At 40.7% G+C, this 22,429-nt stretch overlaps 1 protein-coding gene across 1 annotated transcript in view; it reads right to left on the bottom strand.

Moving 5' to 3' along the window:
* Positions 1-22,429, bottom strand: part of OCA2 (OCA2 melanosomal transmembrane protein) — a 480,811-nt gene that overhangs the window by 311,837 nt on the left and 146,545 nt on the right. The window contains exons 15-16 of the mRNA XM_073887392.1: positions 22,096-22,228; positions 375-522 (exon numbers count right to left, since the gene is read on the bottom strand). Coding sequence (XP_073743493.1) covers positions 375-522; positions 22,096-22,228 — 281 coding nt within the window. The remainder of the gene's footprint in view (positions 1-374; positions 523-22,095; positions 22,229-22,429) is intronic.

Here is a 22,429-nt window from a genome sequence, read left to right as displayed (position 1 = left end):
TTCCTCGCTGTAGAATCCTGGACAAATTGGTCAAATTCTCTGAACCTGTTTTTTCTTCCTTAAATTGGGGCTAGTACCAGCACACATTCCAAAGATCCAAGTAGGGGTTAGATAAAATAATGTTCCACAAGAGACTTACTACACAGTGTATGGTACCCAAAACCTGCTCACTGGCATGAAGATAGAGTTACAACTTTAGAGTACCATGAAGTATTCTGAGGACCCATCATTTTAACTTACTTGAATGGTACACTCTATGACATTTGGACACCATGGGGGTGGTAGTAAATAGGTTGTTGATACAATCCAACCACTGAGCACAACTTATAAAGATGAAAACCAAGAGTTGCCTGAGCAGGGCCCTGGCTTGGTACCTGTGGAAGGTGTGCAGCCTTCGGGCCAGCAGATGCTCCAGTGCCCGCACCTTCCCCAGGAGCAGGCCCCGAACTGCTGTCTCCTCTCGGCTGGCCGGGCTGATGCGCTGTGCAGTCAGGCGCCAGACATGGATCTCATGCTTCAGTTCTGCAGGAAAGGAAAGCTGAGCCCTGAGTCTCCCACAACCTCAGACACCAGCAGGCATTCCACTCCCCTCACCACTTTCCAAGACCAGGAAACACATACATGGTAATGCACAGATAACCAAGAGCCAAATCAAAGCAGTGGCTTCTTGGCATCATGTCATCATGCCCACGTTAAAAAATTACCATGGATGTGAAGTAATGTAATTTGGGTTAGGAATAAATTCTTGAATATACCTATCAGTGCTAGCCCCCAAGAAACTTTTCCCCTCCCAGGAAATTACTTCTTACAGCCATACGTTTGGGTCTCTTGGCAAAAATCCAGACATTGCCTAATCATTAAATAGACCTAGTAAACATTGGAAATACAAGTGTAGTTCTCAGCAGGAGGGCATCTGGTAAGAGGGAGAGGTAGGGAATGTCTCCCCCTGGCAAGGCTTCCAAGCTGAGCTTGCGTCTATGAAAGAACACAGGTGAGAAAGATGTAGACAACCTTATGAAATGCTCTAATTAATAGAATGAGGCAAATTTCACCCATCAGTGAATTCAGACATCTTCTGGTATAGAAGAATAGAGAGAAATGAATTGTCAATTCATTGGCTCCTTCAAAATCTTTCATGAAAATTTACATTTAACCTCTATTTTACAGATAAAGATACTACATAAATTTCTCAAAATATCCACCAAAAATATATAAGGAAGCATGTATTTTCATGAATCACCTCTTATGTGCAACGTACTATACCACATATCACAAGAATTCCAGATGAAATTAAAAGACAGAACCCTTTCAAGCAGGACTAAAGCACTTGACAACTAGCTCAGAGCAGAGGCAAGGCAGGGCGATTATCCAAATACTGTGAAACAGCCTGTACTTGTGGGTTTGATGACTAGGAAAATATTATCTTTTAAGCTCCCTCGACTCAGTACACAAGTGTTGATCACCTACTAGGTGACAAACCTACTGCAAATGTTGAAAAAACAAGTATAAACTAGGCATAGACACAGATAGCAAATAAAGTGTGTCAAGACTCAGAAAAGAGAATTAGTTGAGGACAGGGGCACTAACACCATTTCAGTTAACACATGGTTTTCTCCAAAGGCTCAGCCTTACAAAGAGGAAAATCCTTTAGAACTAGGATGTGTAATATGCTTTCATTCAGTACATATTGATAGTTTGTAGCTTGCCAAAATAAAAAAAATAAATACATAAATACTTGGGCATAATTCAAAAATCTCTTCAGAGAAACAAATTTATAATTTCTTTTCAGAGAGCCTCACGCCTCATTAAACAACCTATGAGGTTATGATAGCATTAAAAGGAGGAGCAAGAGGAGGAGAACACTGAATAAACCAGCTTCCTGAAACACCAAGCACAAAAACGCCACACAAGGATAGGAAAGGGGAGATGAGGCCATGCTGCCTTAGTGAAGGTCCACAGCGCCAGTGTTTCATCCAATGCTCTGAACCACATTACAGAGAAGACATCATTCAAAGCCCATCCACAAAGTACAGAGACTTTCCAGCTAGTCTTTCAAGGCATGCTGGTGATGGTCACTTTTTTAAGTGGTTGATCAACTTTAAAGAGCTAAACAAGAACATGGTTAGTCTCTGGGGCTAGCCCATTGGGTGCAGGCTGGGAGTCCTCTCTCCATCTGTGTGTGGAGAAGCAGAGCCTGGGAGTCACTGTTGCATCTATAAAACTGCCTTTTCATGTACCCCTGGCTCCTTTCTACAGGTGTCCTCTCCAGAGACAGCTTCAGCCCCCTTGTACATACCCAGAGCCTAGCTGCCTTCTAACCCATCAAATCAAACAGGTGGAGCTATTCTCCCCAGCTAAACCCGGGCATTAATGCTCAGGTTGTACACTCCTGTTCTCCTAATTTTGGAATGAAATATATCATCAATTAGCAGGGAATTTAGTTGAGAGAGAGATTTTGCCCAGGGAAAGGAAGTTCACTGCCTGCACCCAGAACTCAGTTTACCCAATTGAATGTGCTCCTCAGTTTGTTCCCAGACCTCCTCCACACCTCTGCCATTTCCCCACCCTGAATCCTCTGCTAAGCTCTAAGACCATGGTTTCAATGGGTTACTTGATATTGCCCTCTGCATCTTGTGCTGCCAGATTCAAAGATAAACACTCCATCTTCCCCCAACAAAACTCTCTCCCCTCACTTTCTTCTTCTTTATATGCCATCATTAATCTTCCAGGTTCATGAGCCTGAAAGGTCATTTTAGTCTTCTCAGTGCCACTCTCCACTACTTCTGTGTTAACATTACTAGGCATGTAATAGGTGTCAGATACCATGCTAGATGCTAAAGGAGAAAAATTAGTTAAGTTACAGGATGGGCCTCTAACAAGCTAGAAAGAGATATAAGCTATATCATAAGTAAACATGAGCCAGGACAGTACTGGGTCACAAAAAGAGTTCAGGATATAGTGGTATGGTTCTTACAGGGTCTACTTTTTCCTACCCCAGGTCACCAGCTTCTCCAGGCTTCATCTCCTCATACTTGCTGATTCTGATTGCTCCTCAGTAACCTCTAACTGGAGTCATTCCCTACCAACCCACCCATGGTTAGTCATAGATAGATACAATTATATAGGTAGATATACAGAGAAGAAACCTATCTATGTTCCTACTTACCTATCTTCTAGAATGGGATAAATCTATCTAGGCTGATCTATCTAGAAAGATAGATAAGTGTAGGTAGACAGATAGACAGACAGACAGACAGATAGGTTCCTTCTTTCAAATAACCATTGGTTCCCCATGTCTTGCAGAATAAAGCCTAAGATCCTCAGGGAAGACAATATCCTCAAATGGCAAGCAGCACTGTGAGCACTGATCCTACTGTATCAGCTCTTACCTTTGCCACACTGGCCTCTGACCAGGAGATGTCATCAGATGTCTCATCTCCACTTCGCCGATTACCTACAGCCCCTATCTCCCTGAGTTTCTCAACCAACCTCCTATAGCATTAGTTAGGGTTACTGTATACATGGTACAAACAGGGAAAGACATTACCATGTGGGATATGCTCTCTCACAGGAGTTCGTGGATGCCAGAAAGCCTAGAGGAGGGTCATCCAGCTCCAAGTGATGAATCTCAGGGGAAGATTCCCAGGCCAGGAATTGAAAAATGGAATTCTACTATTATAAGATGCTTACAATTTGTGTTACAGTACAATATCACTTGAAGTTAGTGGTAAAACTATCACTAAACTCACAAGACACAACCATAGCCAAAAATGTAACAGCAAAAAAAAAAAAAAGAGGTAAAATGGAATTTTTTAAATACTCAATACATTCAAAAGAAGGCATAAAATGAGGGCAAAGGGAATAAAGAAGAGAAAGCACAAATAAAAAACAACATGATGACCACTTAAATTTAAAAATATCATTAATCATGTTAAATATAAATAATCTAAACACACCAGTTAAAGGATAGAGATTACCAGAATGGATAAAAAAGCAAGACCCAAATGTTAGCTCTTTGCAAGAAATGCACTTTCAATATAAAGACACAGTGATATCCAAAATCTATAAAGAACTTATCAAACTCAACACCCAAAGAACAAATAATCCAATCAAGAAATAGGCAGAGGGGGGCAGAGCAAGATGGCGGAGGAGTAGGAGACCTGGATTTCGTCTGGTCTCAGGAATTCAGCTGGATAAGGATCAAACCATTCTGAACACCTACGAAACCAACAGGAGATGGAAGAAAAGAATAGCAACAACTCTCTGAACAGAAAAGCGACCACTTTCTGGAAGGTAGGACATGCGGAGAAGTGAATCCAAGGCAATATTTGGGAGGTTACACAGCGGGGGAGGGGGCCTCCGTCGGCCGCTTCTGGCAAGTGATAGAGCCGCGAAGCACAAAATCGGAACTTTGAGAAGTTGGCTCCAGAGAAGGACATCGTTTCAGTGGCTAAGCGGGGGGTGGCACCCCCGTGGGACAGTGTGGTCTCAGAACCCTTGGGGTCACAGAAAGACTGGGGGTGCCTGAGTGCAGCAGAGCTCCCAGGTGTCAGAGCGGGGAAGCCGGCTGCAGAGACAGAGCTGAGGAGCAAGCTCTCAGCTCAAGGTTGCCATAAACTGTGATCGGCGACAAGGTCAGGCCACGGCTCCTCCAGCAGGGACCCAACAAGCGGCAGATCAGGGGAGACTCCCCTCCTACCCTGGGAAGAGTGGCGCGGGAGTGCACTGCAGGGATCTTCTGAGTTTGGAGACTCCACACGGGGTCGGGTGCCAGAGACAGAAATGCTCAGTCACAGGCTGGATGAGCACGGAGTGCGGCCAGAGACCAGGGAGACGGGAGTGACTGACTGCCTTTCTCTGGGGGCGCACTGAAGAGCGGGGGCCCGAGTTCTCGGCTCCTCCCAGGTGGAGATTGGGAGGCCGCCATTTTCAATCTCGTCCTCCAATGCTGTACGGAAAGCTTGCAGGGAACAAAAGCTCCCGAGAGCAAACCCAAGGAGATTACTTAGCCCGGACTGGCAAGGGCGGGGGGGTGCCAATTCTGCCTCTGGCAAAGACATTTGGGAACCATGGCAGCAGGCCCCTCCCCCAGAAGATCAGCATGAACAGCCAGCCAAGACCAAGTTTACCGAGCAATGAGAATGGGAGAACTCCAGCGCTAGGGGAATACTGCACACAGAATTCATGGATTTTTTGCCATGATTCATTAGACTTTCAAAGTTAATTTTTTTAACTATTTTTCTTTTAAATTTTCTTTTTCCCTTTTCCAACCAACATCTTATCAATCACTTTTTTTAAAAAAAATTTATTTTCCATTTTTAGACTCATATTCTATCCCTTCATAGTAGTTACCTTTATTTTTGGCATATATATATAAGTTGTTCTCTCTTTAAAATTTTGAGATACAGTTTCTTCTAACAGATCAAAATATACCCTAAATCTCCAGTGTATGGCTTTTTCCAGTCTCCTGCCTGATCACATTCTCTCCCCTTTTTTTCTTTCTTTCCTTCCATTTTTTTAATCATCTTCTTTATTTTTCAAACACCTTCTGATGAATTCCTTTTTTAAAAATTTTTATAATTTTCATTTTTACAGTCATATTCCATCCCTTCAATGTATGAATCCTTATTTTGTACATATATAAGTCTTTCTTTCTTTAAAACTTTAGGAGGCACTCTCTTCTAACAGACCAAAATGTACCCAAAATCTAGTGTGTGGCACAGATCTAGGCACCAGGCTGATCATATTTGATCATATTCTGGTTTGTTTTGTTTTCTTTTGTTCTGTTTTTGTTTGTTTTTATCTTTTTCTTTTCTTTTTTTTTTTTTCCTCTTTCTTTTTTCTTTCTTTCCCTTTCCTTTCCCCTGGTTTCAGGTCTTTTCTGATTTGTTTAGAGTATATTTTCTGGGGATGTTGTTAACCTGTTAGCATTTTGTTCTCTCATTCATCTATTCTCCTCTGGACAAAATGACAAGACGAAAGAAATCACCTCAACAAAAAGAAAAAGAGGTAGTACCCTCGGCCAGAGACCTACTCAATACGGACATTAGTACGATGTCAGACATAGAGTTCAGAATCATGACTTTAAACATACTAGCTGGGCTTGAAAAAAGAATGGAAGTTATTAGAGAAACCCTTTCTGCAGATATAAAAGAACTAAAATCTAACCAAGTCGAAATCAAAAAGGCTATTAATGAGGCGCAATCAAAAATGGGGGCACTAAATGCTAGGATAAATGAGGCAGAAGAGAGAATCAGCGATATAGAAGACCAAATAATGGAAAAGAAAGAAGCTGAGAAAAGCAGAGATAAACAACTACTGGATCACGAGGGCAGAATTCAAGAAATAAGCAATACGATAAGATAAAACAACATTAGAATAATTGGGATTCCAGAGGAAGAAGAAGGAGAGAGAGGGGCAGAAGGTATATTGGAGCAAATTATAGCAGAGAACTTCCCTAATGTGGGGAAGGAAACAGGCATGAAAATCCAGGAGGCACAGAGAACCCCTCTCAAAATCAATAAAAATAGGTCAACACCCCGACATCTAATAGTAAAACTTGTGAGTATCAGAGACAAAGAGAAAATCCTGAAAGCAGCTCAGGAGAAGAGATATGTAACCTATAATGGTAGAAACATTAGATTGGCAACAAACTAATCCACAGAGACCCGGCAGGCCAGAAAGGTCTGGCATGATATCTTCAGAGCACCAAACGAGAAAAATATGCAGCCAAGAATACTATATACAGCTAGGCTGTCATTGAAAATAGAAGGAGAGGTAAAAAGCTTCCAGGACAAACAAAAACTAAAGAATTTGCAAACACGAAACCAGCCCTACAAGAAATATTGAAAGGGGTCCTCTAAGCAAAGAGAGAGCCTAAAAGCACCATAGACCAGAAAGGAACACAAACAATATACAGTCACAGTCACCTTACAGGCAATACAATGGCACTAAATCCATATCTTTCAATAGTTACCCTGAATGTAAATGGGCTACATGCCCCAATCAAAAGACACAGGCTCTCAGATTGGATTAAAAAACAAGACCCATCAATATGCTGTCTGCAAGAGATTCACTTCAGACCCAGAGAAAGCGCCATATTGAAAGTGAAGGGGTGGAAAACCATTTACCATGCTAATGGACACCAAAAGAAAGCTGGGGTGGCAATCCTTATATCAGACAAATTAGATTTTAAAACAAAGACTGTAATAAGAGATGAGGAAGGACACTATATACTACTTAGAGGGTCTATCCAGCAAGAAGAACTAATAATTGTAAATATCTATGCCCCTAACATGGGAGCAGCCAATTATATAAGGCAACTAATAACAAAAGCAAAGAAACACATCGACAACAATACAATAATAGTGGAGGACTTTAACACCCCCCAACTGAAATGGACAGATCATCTAAGCAAAAGATCAACAAGGAAATAAAGACTTTAAATGACACACTGGACCAAATGGACTTTACAGATATATTCAGAACATTCCATCCCAAAGCAACAGAATACACATTCTTTTATAGTGCCCATGGAACATTCTGCAAAATAGATCACATCCTAGGTCACAAATCAGGTCTCAACCAATACCAAAAGATTGGGATTATTCCCTGCATATTTTCAACCGCAATGCTTTGAAACTAGAACTAAATCACAAGAGGAAAGTCGGAAAGAACTCAAATACATGGAGGCTAAAGAGCATCGTACTAAAAAATGAATGGGTCAACCAAGAAACTAAAGAAGAATTTAAAAAATTCATGGAAACCAATGAAAATGAAAACACAACGGTTCAAAACCTTTGGGATACAGCAAAGGCAGTCCTAAGAGGAAAGTATATAGCAATACAAGCCTTTCTCAAGAAACAAGAAAGGTCTCAAATACACAACCTAACCCTACACCTAAAGGAGCTGGAGAAAGAACAGCAAATAAAGCTTAAACGCAGCAGGAGAGGAGAAATAATAAAGATCAGAGCAGAAATCAATGAAATAGAAATCAAAAGAACAGTAGAACAGATAAACAAAACTAGGAGCTGGTTCTTTGAAGGAATTAACAAGATTGATAAACCCCTGGCCAGACTTATCAAAAAGAAAAGGGAAATGACCCAAATCAACAAAATCATGAATGAAAGAGGAGAGATCACAACCAACACCAAAGAAATACAAACAATTATAAGAACATATTATGAGCAACTCTATGCCAGCAAATTAGATAACCTGGAAGAAATGGATGCATTCCTAGAGATGTATCAACTACCAAAATTGAACCAGGAAGAAATAGAAAACCTGAACAGACCTATAACCACTAATGAAATTGAAGCAGTCATCAAAAATCTCCCAACAAACAAAAGCCCAGGGCCAGATGGCTTCCCAGGTGAATTGTACCAATAATTTAAAGAAGAATTAATACCTATTCTCCTGAAACTGTTCCAAAAAATAGAAATGGAAGGAAAACTTCCAAACTCATTTTATGAGGCCACCATTACCTTGATCTCAAAGCCAGACAAAGACTCCATCAAAAAGGAGAATTACAGACCAATATCCTTGATGAACATGGATGCAAAAATTCTCACCAAAATACTAGCCAATAGGATCCAACAGTACATTAAAAGGATTATTCACCATGACCAAGTGGGATTTATCCCTGGGCTGCAAGGTTTGTTCAACATCCGCAAATCGAATCAACGTGATACAAAACATTAACAAAAGAAAGAACAAGAATCATATGATCCTCTCAAAAGATACAGAAAAAGCATTTGACAAAGTACAGCATCCTTTCTTGATCAAAACTCTTCAGAGTATAGGGATAGAGGGTACCTACCTCAATATCATAAAAGCCATCTATGAAAAACCTACAGCGAATATCATTCTCAATGGGGAAAAGCTGAGAGCTTTCCCCCTAAGGTCAGGAACGTGGCAGGGATGTCCACTATCAGCACTGCTATTCAACATAGTATTAGAAGTCCTAGCCACAGCAATCAGACAACAAAAAGAAATCAAAGGCATCCAAATCAGCAAAGAGGAAGTCAAACTCTCACTCTTTGCAGACGATATGATACTGTATGTGGAAAACCCAAAGACTCCACCCCAAAACTGCTAGTACTCATACAGGAATTCAGTAAAGTGGCAGGATATAAAATCAATGTGCAGAAATCAGTGGCATTCCTATACACCAACAACAAGACAGAAAAGACAGATATTAAGGAGTCGATCCCATTAACAATTAAACCCAAAACCATAAGATACCTAGGAATAAATCTAACCAAAGAGGCAAAGAATCTGTACTCAGAAAACTATAAAATACTCATGAAAGAAATTGAAGAAGACACAAAGAAATGGAAAAACGTTCCATGCTCATGGATTGGAAAAACAAACATTGTGAAGATGTCAATGCTACCTAGAGCAAACTACACATTCAATGCCATCCCCATCAAAATACGATCCACTTTTTTCAAAGAAATGGAACAAATCATCCTAAAATTTGTACGGAACCAGAAGAGACCCTAAATAGCCAGAGGAATATTGAAAAAGAGAGGCAAAGCTGGCGGAATCACAATTCCAGACTTCCAATTCTATTACAAAGCTATCATCATCAAGACAGTATGGTACTGGCACAAAAACAGACACATAGATCAATAGAACAGAATCGAGAGCCCAGAAATGGACCCTCAACTCTATGGTCAACTCATCTTTGACAAAGCAGGAAAGAATGTCCAATGGAAAAAAGACAGTCTCTTCAACAAATGGTGTTGGGAAAATTGGACAGCCACATGCAGAAAAATGAACCTGGACCATTTCCTTACACCACACACAAAAATAGACTCTAAATGGTTGTAAGACCTAAATGTGAGACAGGAGTCTATCAAAATCCTAAAGGAGAACACAGGCAACAACCTCTTCGACCTCAGCCACAGCAACTTCTTCCTTGAAACATCGCCAAAGGCAAGGGAAGCTAGGGCAAAAATGAACTCTTGGGAGTTCATCAAGATAAAAAGCTTTTGCACAGCAAAAGAAACAGTCCACAAAACCAAAAGACAACCGACAGAATGGGAGAAAATATTTGCAAATGACATATCAGATAAAGGGCTAGTATCCAAAATCTATAAAGAACTTATCAAACTCAACACCCAAAGAACAAATAATCCAATCAAGAAATGGGCAGAAGACATGAACAGATATTTTTCCAAAGAAGACATCCAAATGGCCAACACATGAAAAAGGTGCTCAACATCGCTCAGCATCAGGGAAATCCAAATCAAAACCTCAATGAGATACCACCTCACACCCGTGAGAATGGCTAAAATTAACAAGTCAGGAAATGACAGATGTTTGCAGGGATGCCGAGAAAGGGGAACCCTCCTACACTGTTGGTGGGAATGCAAGCTGGTGCAACCACTCTGGAAAACATAATGGAGGTTCCTCTAAAAGTTGAAAATAGAGGTACCATACGATCCAGCAATTGCACTACTGGGTATTTACCCCATATATACAAATGTAGGGATCTGAAGGGGTACGTGCACCCCAATGCTTATAGCAGCAATGTCCACAATAGCCAAACTGTGGAAAGAGCCAAGATGTCCATCGACAGATGAATGGATAAAGAAGAAGTGGTATATATACACAATGGAATATTATGCAGCCATCAAAAGGAATGAAATCTTGCCATTTGCAACGACGTGGATGGAACTGGAGGGTGTTATGCTGAGTGAAATAAGTCAATCAGAGAAAGACAAGTATCATATGACCTCACTGATATGAGGAATTCTTAATCTCAGGAAACAAACTGAGGGTTGCTGAAGTAGGGGTGGGGTGGGAGGGATGGGGTGGCTGGGTGATAGACATTGGGGAGGGTATGTGCTATGGTGAGCGCTGTGAATTGTGCAAGACTGTTGAATCACAGATCTGTACCTCTGAAACAAATAATGCAATATATGTTAAGAAATAAAAGAAAAAGAAGATAGCAGGTGGGGAAGAATGAAGGGGGGTAAATCGGAGGGGGAGACGAACCATGAGGGACGATGGACTCTGAAAAACAAACTGAGGGTTCTAGAGGGGAGTGGTGTGGGGGGATGGGTTAGCCTGGTGATGGGCATTAAAGAGGGCACGTTGTGCGTGGAGCACTGGGTGTTATGCACAAACAAGGAATCATGGAACACTATATCAAAAATTAATGATGTAATGTGTGGTGATTAACATAACAATAAAAAATTTTTAAAAATTAAAAAAAATAAAAATCATCACCAGGAAAAAAAGAAATAGGCAGAAAACGTGAACAGATGTTTCTCCAAAGAAGACATACAAATGGCCAACAGACCCATGAAAAAATACTCCACATCACTGGGCATCAGGGAAATACAAATCAAAACCTCAATGAGATACCACCTCACACCAGTCAGAATGGCTAAAATTAACAACTCAGGAAACAACAGATGTTGGTGAGGATGTGGAGAAAGGGAAGCACTTTTACACTGTTGGTGGGAATGGAAGCTGGTGCAGCCACTCTGGAAAACAGTATGGAGGGTCCTCAAAAAGTTAAAACAGAGCTACCCTATGACCCAGGGATTGCACTACTGTGTATTTACCCCAAAGATACAGATGTAGTGATCCGAAGGGGCATGTGCACCCCAATGTTTATAGCAGCAACCTCCACAATAGCCGAACTATGGAAAAAGCCTAGATGTCCATCAGTAGATGAATGGATAAAGAAGATGTGGTATACGCAGCCATCAAAAAAGAAATCTTGCCATTTGCAATGATGTGGATGGAACTAGAGGGTATTATGCTAAGCAAAATAAGTCTATCAGAGAAAGACAATTATATGATCTCACTGATATGTGGAATTTAAGAAACAAAACAGAGGATCATAGAGGAAGAGAGGAAAAAATAAAACATGATGGGGACACTGGGTTGCTCAATTGGTTAAGCATCTGCCTTTGGCTCGGGTCATGATCCCAGAGTCCTAGGATCAAGTCCCCTATCGGGTTCCCTGCTCAGCAGGGAGTCTGCTTCTCCCTCTCCCTCTGCCTACCACTCTCCCTGCTGTACTCTCTTGCTCTCTCTCCCTCTCTCTGGCAAATAAATAAAATCTTAAAAAAAAAAACAAGACGGAAACAGAGAGGGAGAGAAACCATAAGAGACTCTTGATCATGGGAAACAAACTGAGGGTTGCTACAGGGGAGGTGGGTGTGGGGATGGGGTGGCTGGGTGATGGACACATGATGTAATGAGTACTGGGTGTTAGATGTAACTGATGAATCACTGACTTCTACCTCTGAAACCAATAATACAGTATATGTTAATTAATTGAATTTAAATTTAAAAAATAAATAAAACAAAAAGACATAGTGAAAGGATGGAAAAGATATACTATACTACCACTAGTGAAGAGAAAGCTGGAACTGCTACATTAACAACAAAATTGACTTCAGAGCAAGAATATGACTATGGATAGGGAAGGTCATTTTATAATGATAAAGGTGTTAATTCTTCAAGAGAAAATAATGACCCTAAATCCTTACATACTATAATAACAGAACTTTGAAATATATAAGGCAAAAATTACATAACTGCAAAGAGTAATAGACAAATCCACAATCATAATTAGAGATTCCTATTTCCATCTCTCGATAATTAATAGAACAAATGGACAGAAAATCAAATACAGAAGACTTGAATAACATTATCAGCCAACTTGACCTAACTGACTGTACTGACAAAACTCTACCCAACACAGCAGAATACATATTCTGTTCTGGTGCCCATGGAAGGTTTATAAGGCTAGATATTCTAGCCATAACACAGTCTTAATAACTTTAAAAGGATTCAAGTTTTACCAAGTATATTCTCTGATATAGGTAACTGCAAAGTCTCCAACTATTTGGTAAATAAGCACATGTAAAATATCTAAGGATCAAAGATATCAAAGGGGAAATTAGGAGGTAATTTGAACTGAATGGAAACTAAATAAAACATATGAAAATTGGTGGCAGGTCACTAAAATACTTAGAAGGAAATTTAGAGCACTGAACACCTGTATTAGAAAAGAAGGCATATATAAAATCAATAACCTCAACCTCTACTTTAAGAAACTAGCAAAAGAAGAATAAATCAGCCCAAAGTAAGCAGAGAAAAATAAATACCAGAGTAGAAATCATTAAAAGATTAAAAATATAGAGAGAAAACCTATATAATCAGAAGCTGGTTCCTTGATATCAATAAAATTAATAAAACTGTAACCAGACCAATCAGAAAAAAAGCAAAGACACAAATTACCAATATCAGGAATGAGAGATTACATGATCAAAAAATCCATTAAAAGGATAATAAAAGAATATTATGAACAACATCAGAATAATTATTTCAACAACTGAGATACAATAGATAAATTCCTCAAAAGATATAAAGTACCAGGAATCACTCAAGAAGAAAGAGATAACCATAATAGCCAGTCCTGTGTCTATGAAGGATTTTGAATTTGAATTTGTAACATACACACACACACACACACACATCCAAGCCTGTAAATGTCCTAGCAAAATTTAAGGGGACAGTACTAGCAATTCTACACCATCTCTTTCAAAAAAATTGAAGAGGAGGGTATGCTTCTGTACTTATTCTATGAGGACAGCAAAGAAACCATTATAAGAAAGTAAACTCTACAGCAATATTCCTAATGTACACAGACACAAAAATTCTATACAAAATATTAGCAAGAAGCAGCTTGAGCTGATATCTGATGATGAGGGCAGATTCTGATGGTTATTTGTACTTTTCACAAAATAAGTCATTTTCTTTTCCATTCTGGGCACTTGCTAGGCTGACTCATCCTGGTCCCTGTGACCAGTGGGGCCTTGTGACAATCAGGATGACAAGCTATGAACAGAGGCATCCTGTGTCAGTCAATAATGGGGTGGAACAAGGGGTTCTCTCTGCTTTGATGACCAAGAGCTCAAGGCTCTGAGAACTGATTACAAGCAGGGTACTGCCAGTACACAGTGGGAATGAAGCCAAAGACAGGAAAAGAACAGAGCAGCATTACTTTTTCACTGCAGCATAACCAAGCCTGTTTGGACAGATGCTCTGGATGCCACTACAGACCTACTGAACCCAAATCTCTAGGATAGGGCTTGAGAATCTGTAGTTATAATAAGCATTCTAAAATTGGAGAGCCCTATGACCCACGGTGGCCCAGAGCAATTGCCCTGACTCCACACAGCTCACTCTGTGCTGATTTATAGCTTGTCTTGGCATTGCCATAGGGTTTCAGAATCATCCAGGTCCCAGCCATCCCCTCCCACTTCCCTCAGAGCTTTTTTCAGCTCCTTCCTCAGGAACAGTGGAGCAGTTGATTATACAGATTTGTTTCATATCCTTCTAAATCTGTGTATCCTAAATTCATGTCAAGCTAGCATTCTCCAGAAGAGCTTATTAACAGCACAGAATTCCTGGGGGTGGGCCTGGTAACCTAAACGTACAAAAATTGTTCTCAGGTCATTCTGATCAAAAGGACGGTTAGGGAGAACCTGGCATAACTGGACAAGGCAACAATCTAACTGTCCACTGAGGTACAGCTATGCCCATACAATTATCCACTGTGATCACAGTATCCTTAGCGCTCCAATCTGGTGCAATCCTTTCCATCAGAAAATTAAACCTAAATATTAAATTATCAAATCTTATGTATACTAGTTGATGACAAAACATTCTGAATATCTCTAACTGGTTGTTATGGGTTGAACTGTGTCCTCCCCCCCAAAAAAATTCATGTAGTGAAGTCCTAATCCCCAGTACCTCAGAATGTGACCTTACTTAAAAATAGTGTTGTTGGGGGAGGAGCAAAATGGCGGAGGAGTAGAACTAAATTTCACCTGGTCCCAGGAATTCAGCTAGTTAGGGATCAAACCATTCTGAACACCTATGAACTCAACAGGAGATCGAAGAAAAGAATAGCAGCAACTCTCTGAACAGAAAAGCGACCACTCTCTGGAAGGTAGGACGTGCAGAGAAGTGAATCCGAGGTGCTATTCAGGAAGATAGACGGCGGAGGAGGGGGCCTCTGTCAGCCGCTACTGGCAAGTGACAGAGCAGTGGAGCACAAAATCGGAACTTTTAGAAGTCGGCTCCACTGAGAGACGTCACGCCATGGCTAAGTGAGGGGTGGAACCCTCGCTGGGACAGTGTGGTCTCGGGACCCTCGGGGTCACAGAAAGACTGGGGTGCCTGAGTGCGGCAGAGCTCCCAGGTATTGGAGCAGGGAAGCCAGCTGCAGAGATGGAGCCAAGGAACAGGCTCTCAGCTCATGGTTGCCATAAACCATGATCTGCAGCACAGTCGGGCCACTGCTCTTCCAGCAGGGGCCCAACAAGCGGCAGATCCGAGGAAACTCCCCTTCCTTCCCCAGGAGGAGCGGCACATGTGAGCACCACAGGAATCTGCTGGGATTGGAGACTCCACACTGTGTCAGGTGCCAGAGATAGAAACACTCAGTCACAGGCCGGGTGAGCACAGAGTGCGGCTGGAGACTGGAGAGATGGGAGTGACTGACCGCTTTTCTCTGGGGGCTCACTGAGGAGTGGGATCCCAAGATCTCAGGTCCTCCAAGGCAGAGATTGGGAGGCCGCCATTTTCACTCTCGTCCTCCAAATCTGTATGGAAAGCCTGCAGGGAACAAAAGCTCCCGAGAGCAAACCCGAGCAGATTACTTAGCCCAGACCTGGCAAGGGCACGGCAATTCCACCTCCAGCAAAGACATTTGGGAACCACGGCAACAGGCCCCTCCCCAAAAGATCAGCAAGAACAGCCAGCCAAGACCAAGCTTACCGATCAACAAGAACAGCAGAACTCCAGGGGGTGAGAGGATGGGTTAGCCTGGTGATGGGTATTAAAGAGGGCACGTTCTGCTTGGAGCACTGGATGTTATGCACAAACAATGAATCATGGAACACTACATCACAAATTAATGATGTAATGTATGGTGATTAACATAACAATAAAAAAGTACTAGACATAAAAAAAAAAAGAACAGCAGAACTCCAGCACTACAGGAATACTGCACATAGAATTCATGGTTTTTTCACCATGATTATTTAGTCTTTCAAAATTAATTTTTTTAATTATCTGTTTTTCTTTTTCTTTTGAATTTTTCTTTTTCCCTTTTTCAACCAACATCTTATCAATCCCTTTTATAAAAAATCTTTTTTATTTCTCACTTTTAGAGTCATATTCTATCCCTTCATAGTAGTCAACCTTATTTTTGGTGTATATATATATATATATATAAGTTGTTCTATCTTTAAAACTCTGGGATACAGTTTCTTCTAACAGACCAAAATATACCCTAAATCTCTAGTGTATGGCTTTGTTCTAGTCTCCTGACTGATCACATTCTCTCCCCCACTTTTTTTTTAAATCCTCTTCTTTCTTTTTTCAACCAACTTCTTATCTTATCAATTCCTGTTCTAAGATCTTTTATAATTTTCATCTTTACAGTCATATTCCATCCCTTCATCATATTTACCCTTATTTTTGTACATATATAAGCTTTTCTTTCTTTAAAATTTTGGGAGGCACTTTCTTCTAACAGACCAAAATACGCCCCAAATCTAGCATGTGGCACTGATCTATGCACCAGCCCGATCATAACTGATCATATTCTGTTTTGTTTTGTTTTGTTTCTTTTTCTTTTTTTCCCTCTTTTTTCTTTCTTTCCCTTTCTTCCCCCCCCCCCGGTTTTTTCAGGTGTCTTCTGATTTTTTTAGTATATATTTTTCTGGAGTTGTTGTTTCCCTGTTAGCATTTTGTTCTCTCATTCATCTATTCTCCTCTGGACAAAATGACAAGACAGAAAAAAATCACCACAAAAAAAAAAAAAAAACACAAGAGGCAGTACCAACTGCCAGGGACCTAATCAATATAAACATTAGTAAGATGTTGGAACTAGAGTTCAGAATGATGGTTTTAAAGATACTAGCTGGGCTTGAAAACACCATGGAAGATATTAGAGAAACCCTTTCTGGAAAAATATAAGAACTAAAATCTAACCAAGTCAAAATCAAAAAGGCTATTAATGAGGTGCAATCAAAAATGGAGGCTGTAACTGCTAGGATAAAGGAGGCAGAAGAGAGAATTAGTGATATAGAAGACCAAATGATGGAAAATAAAGAAGTTGAGAAAAAGAGCGATAAACAACTACTGGAACACAAGGGCAGAATTTGAGAGATAAGTGATACCATAAGACAAAACAATATTAGAATAATTGGGATCCCCGAAGAAGAAGAAAGATAGAGGGGGGCAGAAGGTATATTGGAGCAAATTAGAGCAGAGAACTTCCCTGATTTGGGGAAGGAAACAGACATCAAAATCCAGGAGGCACAGAGAATCCCCTCAAAATCGATAAAATTAGGTCAACACCCCAACATCTAATAGTAAAACTTACAAGTCTCAGAGACAAAGAAAAAATCCTGAAAGTAGCTCGGGAGAAGAGATCTGTAACCTACAATGGTAGAAACATTAGATTGGCAACAGACCTATCCACAGAGACCTGGCAGGCCAGAGAGGACTGGCATGATATATTCAGAGCACTAAATGAGAAAAATATGCAGCCAAGAATACTATATCCAGCTAGGCTGTCACTGAAAAAAGGAGAGATAAAAAGCTTCCAGGACAAACAAAAACTAAAGGAATTTGCAAACACGAAACCAGCCCTACAAGAAATACTGAAAGGGCTCCTCTAAGCAAAGAGAGAGCCTAAAAGTAACATAGACCAGAAAGGAACACAGACAATACACAGTAACAGTTACCTTACAGGCAATACAATGGCACTAAATTCATATCTTTCAATAGTTACCCTGAATGTAAATGGGCTACATGCCCCAATCAAAAGACACAGGCTCTCAGATTGGATAAAAAAACAGGACCAATCAATATGTTGTCTGCAAGAGATTCATTTTAGACCCAAAAACACCCCCAGATTGAAAGTGAGGAGGTGGAAAACCATTTACCATGCTAATGGACACCAAAAGAAAGCTGGGGTGGCAATCCTTATACCAGACAAATTAGATTTTAAAACAAAGACTGTAATAAGAGATGAGGGAGGACACTATATCCTACTTAAAGGGTCTATCCAACGAGAAGATCTAACAACTGTAAATATCTAGGCCCCTATAATGGGAGCAGGCAATTAAAAAAGCCAATTAATAACAAAAGCAAATAAACACATCAACAACAACACAATAATAGTGGGGGACTTTAAAACCCCCCTCACTGAAATGGACAGATCATCTAAGCAAAATATCAACAAGAAAATAAAGACTTCAAATGACACACTGGACCAAATGGACTTCACAAATATATTCAGAACATTCCATCCCAAAGCAACAGAATACATATTCTTCTCAAGTGCCCATGGAACATTCTCCAGAATAGATCACATCCTAGGTCACAAATCAGGTCTCAACCGGTACCAAAAGTTTGGGATTATTCCCTGCATATTTTCAGACCATAATGCTTTGAAACTAGAACTCAATCACAAGAGGAAAGTCAGAAAGAACTCAAATACATAGAGGCTAAAGAGCATCCTACTAAAGAATGAATGGGTCAACCAGGAAATTAAAGAAGAATTTATGAAACTCAACACCCAAAGGACAAAAGATCCAATCAAGAAATGAGCAGAAGACATGAACAGACATTTTTCCAAAGAAGACATACAAATTGCCAACAGACACATGAAAAAGTGCTCAACATCACTTGGCATCAGGGAAATCCAAATCAAAACCTCAATGAGATACCACCTCACACCAGTCAGAATGGCTAAAATTAACAAGTCAGGAAATGAAAGATGTTGATGGGGATGTGGAGAAAGGGGAACCCTCCTACACCGTTGGTGGGAATGCAAGCTGGTGCAGACACTCTGGAAAACAGTATGGAGGTTCCTCAAAAAGTAGAAAATAGAGCTACCATATAACCCAGCAATTGCACTACTGGGTATTTACCCCAAAGATACAAATGTAGGGATCCAGAGGGGTACGTGCAGCCCAATGTTTATAGCAGCAATGTCCACAATAGCCAAACTGTGGAAAGAGCCAAGATGTCCATTGACAGATGAATGGATAAAGAAGGTGTGGTGTATATATATGGAGTATTATGCAGCCATCCAAAGGAATGAAATCTTGCTATTTGCAATGATGGGGATGGAACTGGAGGGTATTCTGCTCAGCGAAATAAGTCAATCAGAGAAAGACATGTATCATATGACCTCACTGATATGAGGAATTCTTAATCTCAGGAAACAAACTGAGGGTTGCTGGAGTGGGGGGCGTGGGAGGCATGGGGTGGCTGGGTAACAGACATTGGGGATGGTATGTGCTATGGTGAGTGCTGTGAATTGTGCAAGACTGGTGAATCACAGATCTGTACCTCTGAAACAAATAATACATTATATGTTTAAAAAAAATAGAAGAAAAAAGAAGAAGATAGCAGGAAGGGAAAAATAAACCTGTGGCAATCAGAGGAAGAGACGAACCATGAGAGACTATGGACTCTGAGAAACGGACTGAGGGTTTTGGAGGGGAGGAGGGTAGAAGGTTGGGTTAGCCTGGTGATGGGTATTAAAGAGGGCACGTACTGAATGAAGCAGTGTGTGTTATATGCAAACAGTGAATCATGGAACACTACATCAAAAACTAATGATGTAATGTATGGTGATTAACATAACATAATAAAATAAAATTTAAAAAATAGGGTTGTTGTAGGTGTAATTAGTTAAGTTGAGGTCATTAGGGCGGCCTCAAGTCCAGGATGACTGGTGTCCTTACGAATGGGGGAAATGTGGACACAGACACACACAAGGAGAAAGCCACATAAACACAAATATGGCCATCTAAAAGCCAAGGAGAGAAGTCTGGAACACATCCTTCTTCAGAGCCAACCAACCTTGCAGGCAATTTGATTTTGGACTTCCAGCCTCCACAACTGTGAGGAAATAAGCCACCTGTTCTGGTTTATAAGTCCTCTTAGCATCTGTAGAAATAAGCCATCTGTTGTTTAAGCCACTCAGTCTGTGGTACTTTGTTACAGCAGTCCGAGAAAACTAATATATTGGACAGTGGCAAAAGTGGATCAAGGCATCTCACTACCAGAAATATCTTTTTTTTTAAAAAAAGCCAATATTGATTAAATTTTTCTTCAAAACAGGGAAGTAATAGGATCATGTATAGTTGTTTCCCCCATTATAAAGCTGTAATAGGACAGCAGAATCTGGGACTCTCTTTTCTCAAGAAAGGTACATGGCCTGCTCTGTAGACTGCCAGAGATGAGGAATTATCAATGCTATCAAGAAAATACAGTCTTTCTCCAAAAGAAGTAAACTATGCTACATCAGCAGGAAGCTATCTCAACCTTGTAGCCAAAAGGACTATTCTATTTGTCCCCCAACACCTGTGCTGCACCCCCTCTTCCCTCCAGTCCCCCACCCTGGGCTTACCCCCCACATGCAGGTCCTGTTGGTTGGGACCCATGCCAATCCTACTGCCCCTTGAGCAGCCTTAGTACAGGGAGTGTGCCCACTTGTCCTGCACTTAACATCACCTTCATGGGAGCTAGGCTGAGAACACCCTTGAGTATGTTTAAAGTACCATTTCTATACCCACAAGGATACTCCAATGTTTTGTGCATGTGGTCAATAAGTATTGCCTAAAATAGAAATTTCTGCTTATCATTCCATTCCTCTGGGAGAGCTGGGTGGCTAAATTTTACTAAGAACAAGCTTATCTTACATAGATGACTCTTGAGAGGGTATATAAGACAATGTTTTCCAAACTAGAACAAAAATAGTCAAATTCTGAATACAAAAAATCACTCATGAAAAAATGCCAATCTGCCTCATACAGTCACCATCTGATGAGCAGAAGGACTGATAAGAATACACTTAGATCCTCAGCTTTCCATACAGAAATGGTATTTGTTTATCTTACTAAAAATAAAGAAAACCTGAAGTCCTGTACAACACAAGGACAGAGGAATAACAGAATGAGCTCTGTGAGGGCACCATGCCATCTGAAGCCACAAAGAAATGCACCTTTGTCACTCTGCTCCTGTCACCCAGATACGCTCTGTTACCCAGGCAACCTGCATGGTTCTGTCCTCTACAGGAGGACAGGCTGGCTGTTTCCCAAATAAATTATTGCTTCTAATATATCCTGATCATAATGTTCTCAATAAACATTTACTAAAATTTTTAAGTAAGGAAAATGCAAAGTAATAAGATTGTCATGAGCCCTCCTTCTGTTGGCTGCTGCCTCATCAATACATTCTTGATTGACATAGTACATTGTCCTCTGTGCTGGATTATGTAGCTATTTTTGTAATCACATTTAATCTCAAAGTATGATTGAACACTACAGTCTCCATGCTATACTACTTGTGTTGTATACACGTGGTTTAATGATGTCATGACATACAAACTATATACAGTGGCCACTGCTTCCCACACTTCACCCTAAAGAAAATTAAAAAGGAAAGGCCCATGAATTTAAAGCCCTGAAAGCACAAAGCATACCAGGAGGCAGACGGGAACATTGAGCATGCAGCATCCCAGTGACCATCACTTCCCTGATGTTTTGGGTTTTTTTAGACCAATATATTTTTTTAAATTTAATTTTATTATGTTATGTTAATCACCACACATTACCTCATTAGTTTTTGATGTAGTGTTCCATGATTCATTGTTTGCACGTAACACCCAGTGCTCCATGCAGAACGTGCCCTCTTTAATACCTATCACCAGGCTAACCCATCCCCCCACCCCCCTCCCCTCTAGAACCCTCAGTCTGTTTCTCAGAGTCCATAGTTTCTCATGGTTTCTCCCCCTCTCCAATTTCTCCCCCCCCTTCATTTTTCCCTACTATCTTCTTTTTTTTTTTTAACATACAATGTATTATTTGTTTCAGAGGTACAGGTCTGTGATTCATCAGTCTTACACAATTCACAGTGCTCTGATGTTCTACATGTAAGAAACCTCCTGCCTTTCTGTGGCAACTTCCTCTGGAAAATAATAATATGATCGTATACTCTGAGGCTACATGAGGAGGTGCTTGTACTCACCAACAATCTCACTGGGTTCCTTGTTATAAAGCTTTTTGTTCCAGAAAAGGAGTCTGAATAGTGGAAAGGAGAACAGGAGAATGAAGCAAATCCCAACGAACATGTGTGCAGTAAATCCTGCGAAGTCCAGGCCCTGGAAATAGGAAAGGAGAAATGAAATAACAGATGAGATTCTCCTCTGCATAGGCATAGCGCCCAATTTAGGACACCCCCAAATGACAGATCCAGGGAGGGCTGAGCCCTGAGATCCAGCAGGGGCAGGCACGTCAGGGTGGTGGGTTAGTTCGCTCAAGGGTCACAGGGCCCAGCACAAAACCCACAGAACAGGTGCTCT

Source organism: Callorhinus ursinus, unplaced genomic scaffold, assembly GCF_003265705.2.
Source record: "Callorhinus ursinus isolate GAN/ISIS: 27379988/994484 unplaced genomic scaffold, GSC_fseal_2.0 scaffold78, whole genome shotgun sequence".
Classification (NCBI taxonomy): Eukaryota; Metazoa; Chordata; class Mammalia; order Carnivora; family Otariidae; genus Callorhinus; species Callorhinus ursinus.
The sequence above is the reverse complement of the archived record's forward strand: the minus strand, read 5'-3'. Positions and strand labels throughout refer to the sequence as shown.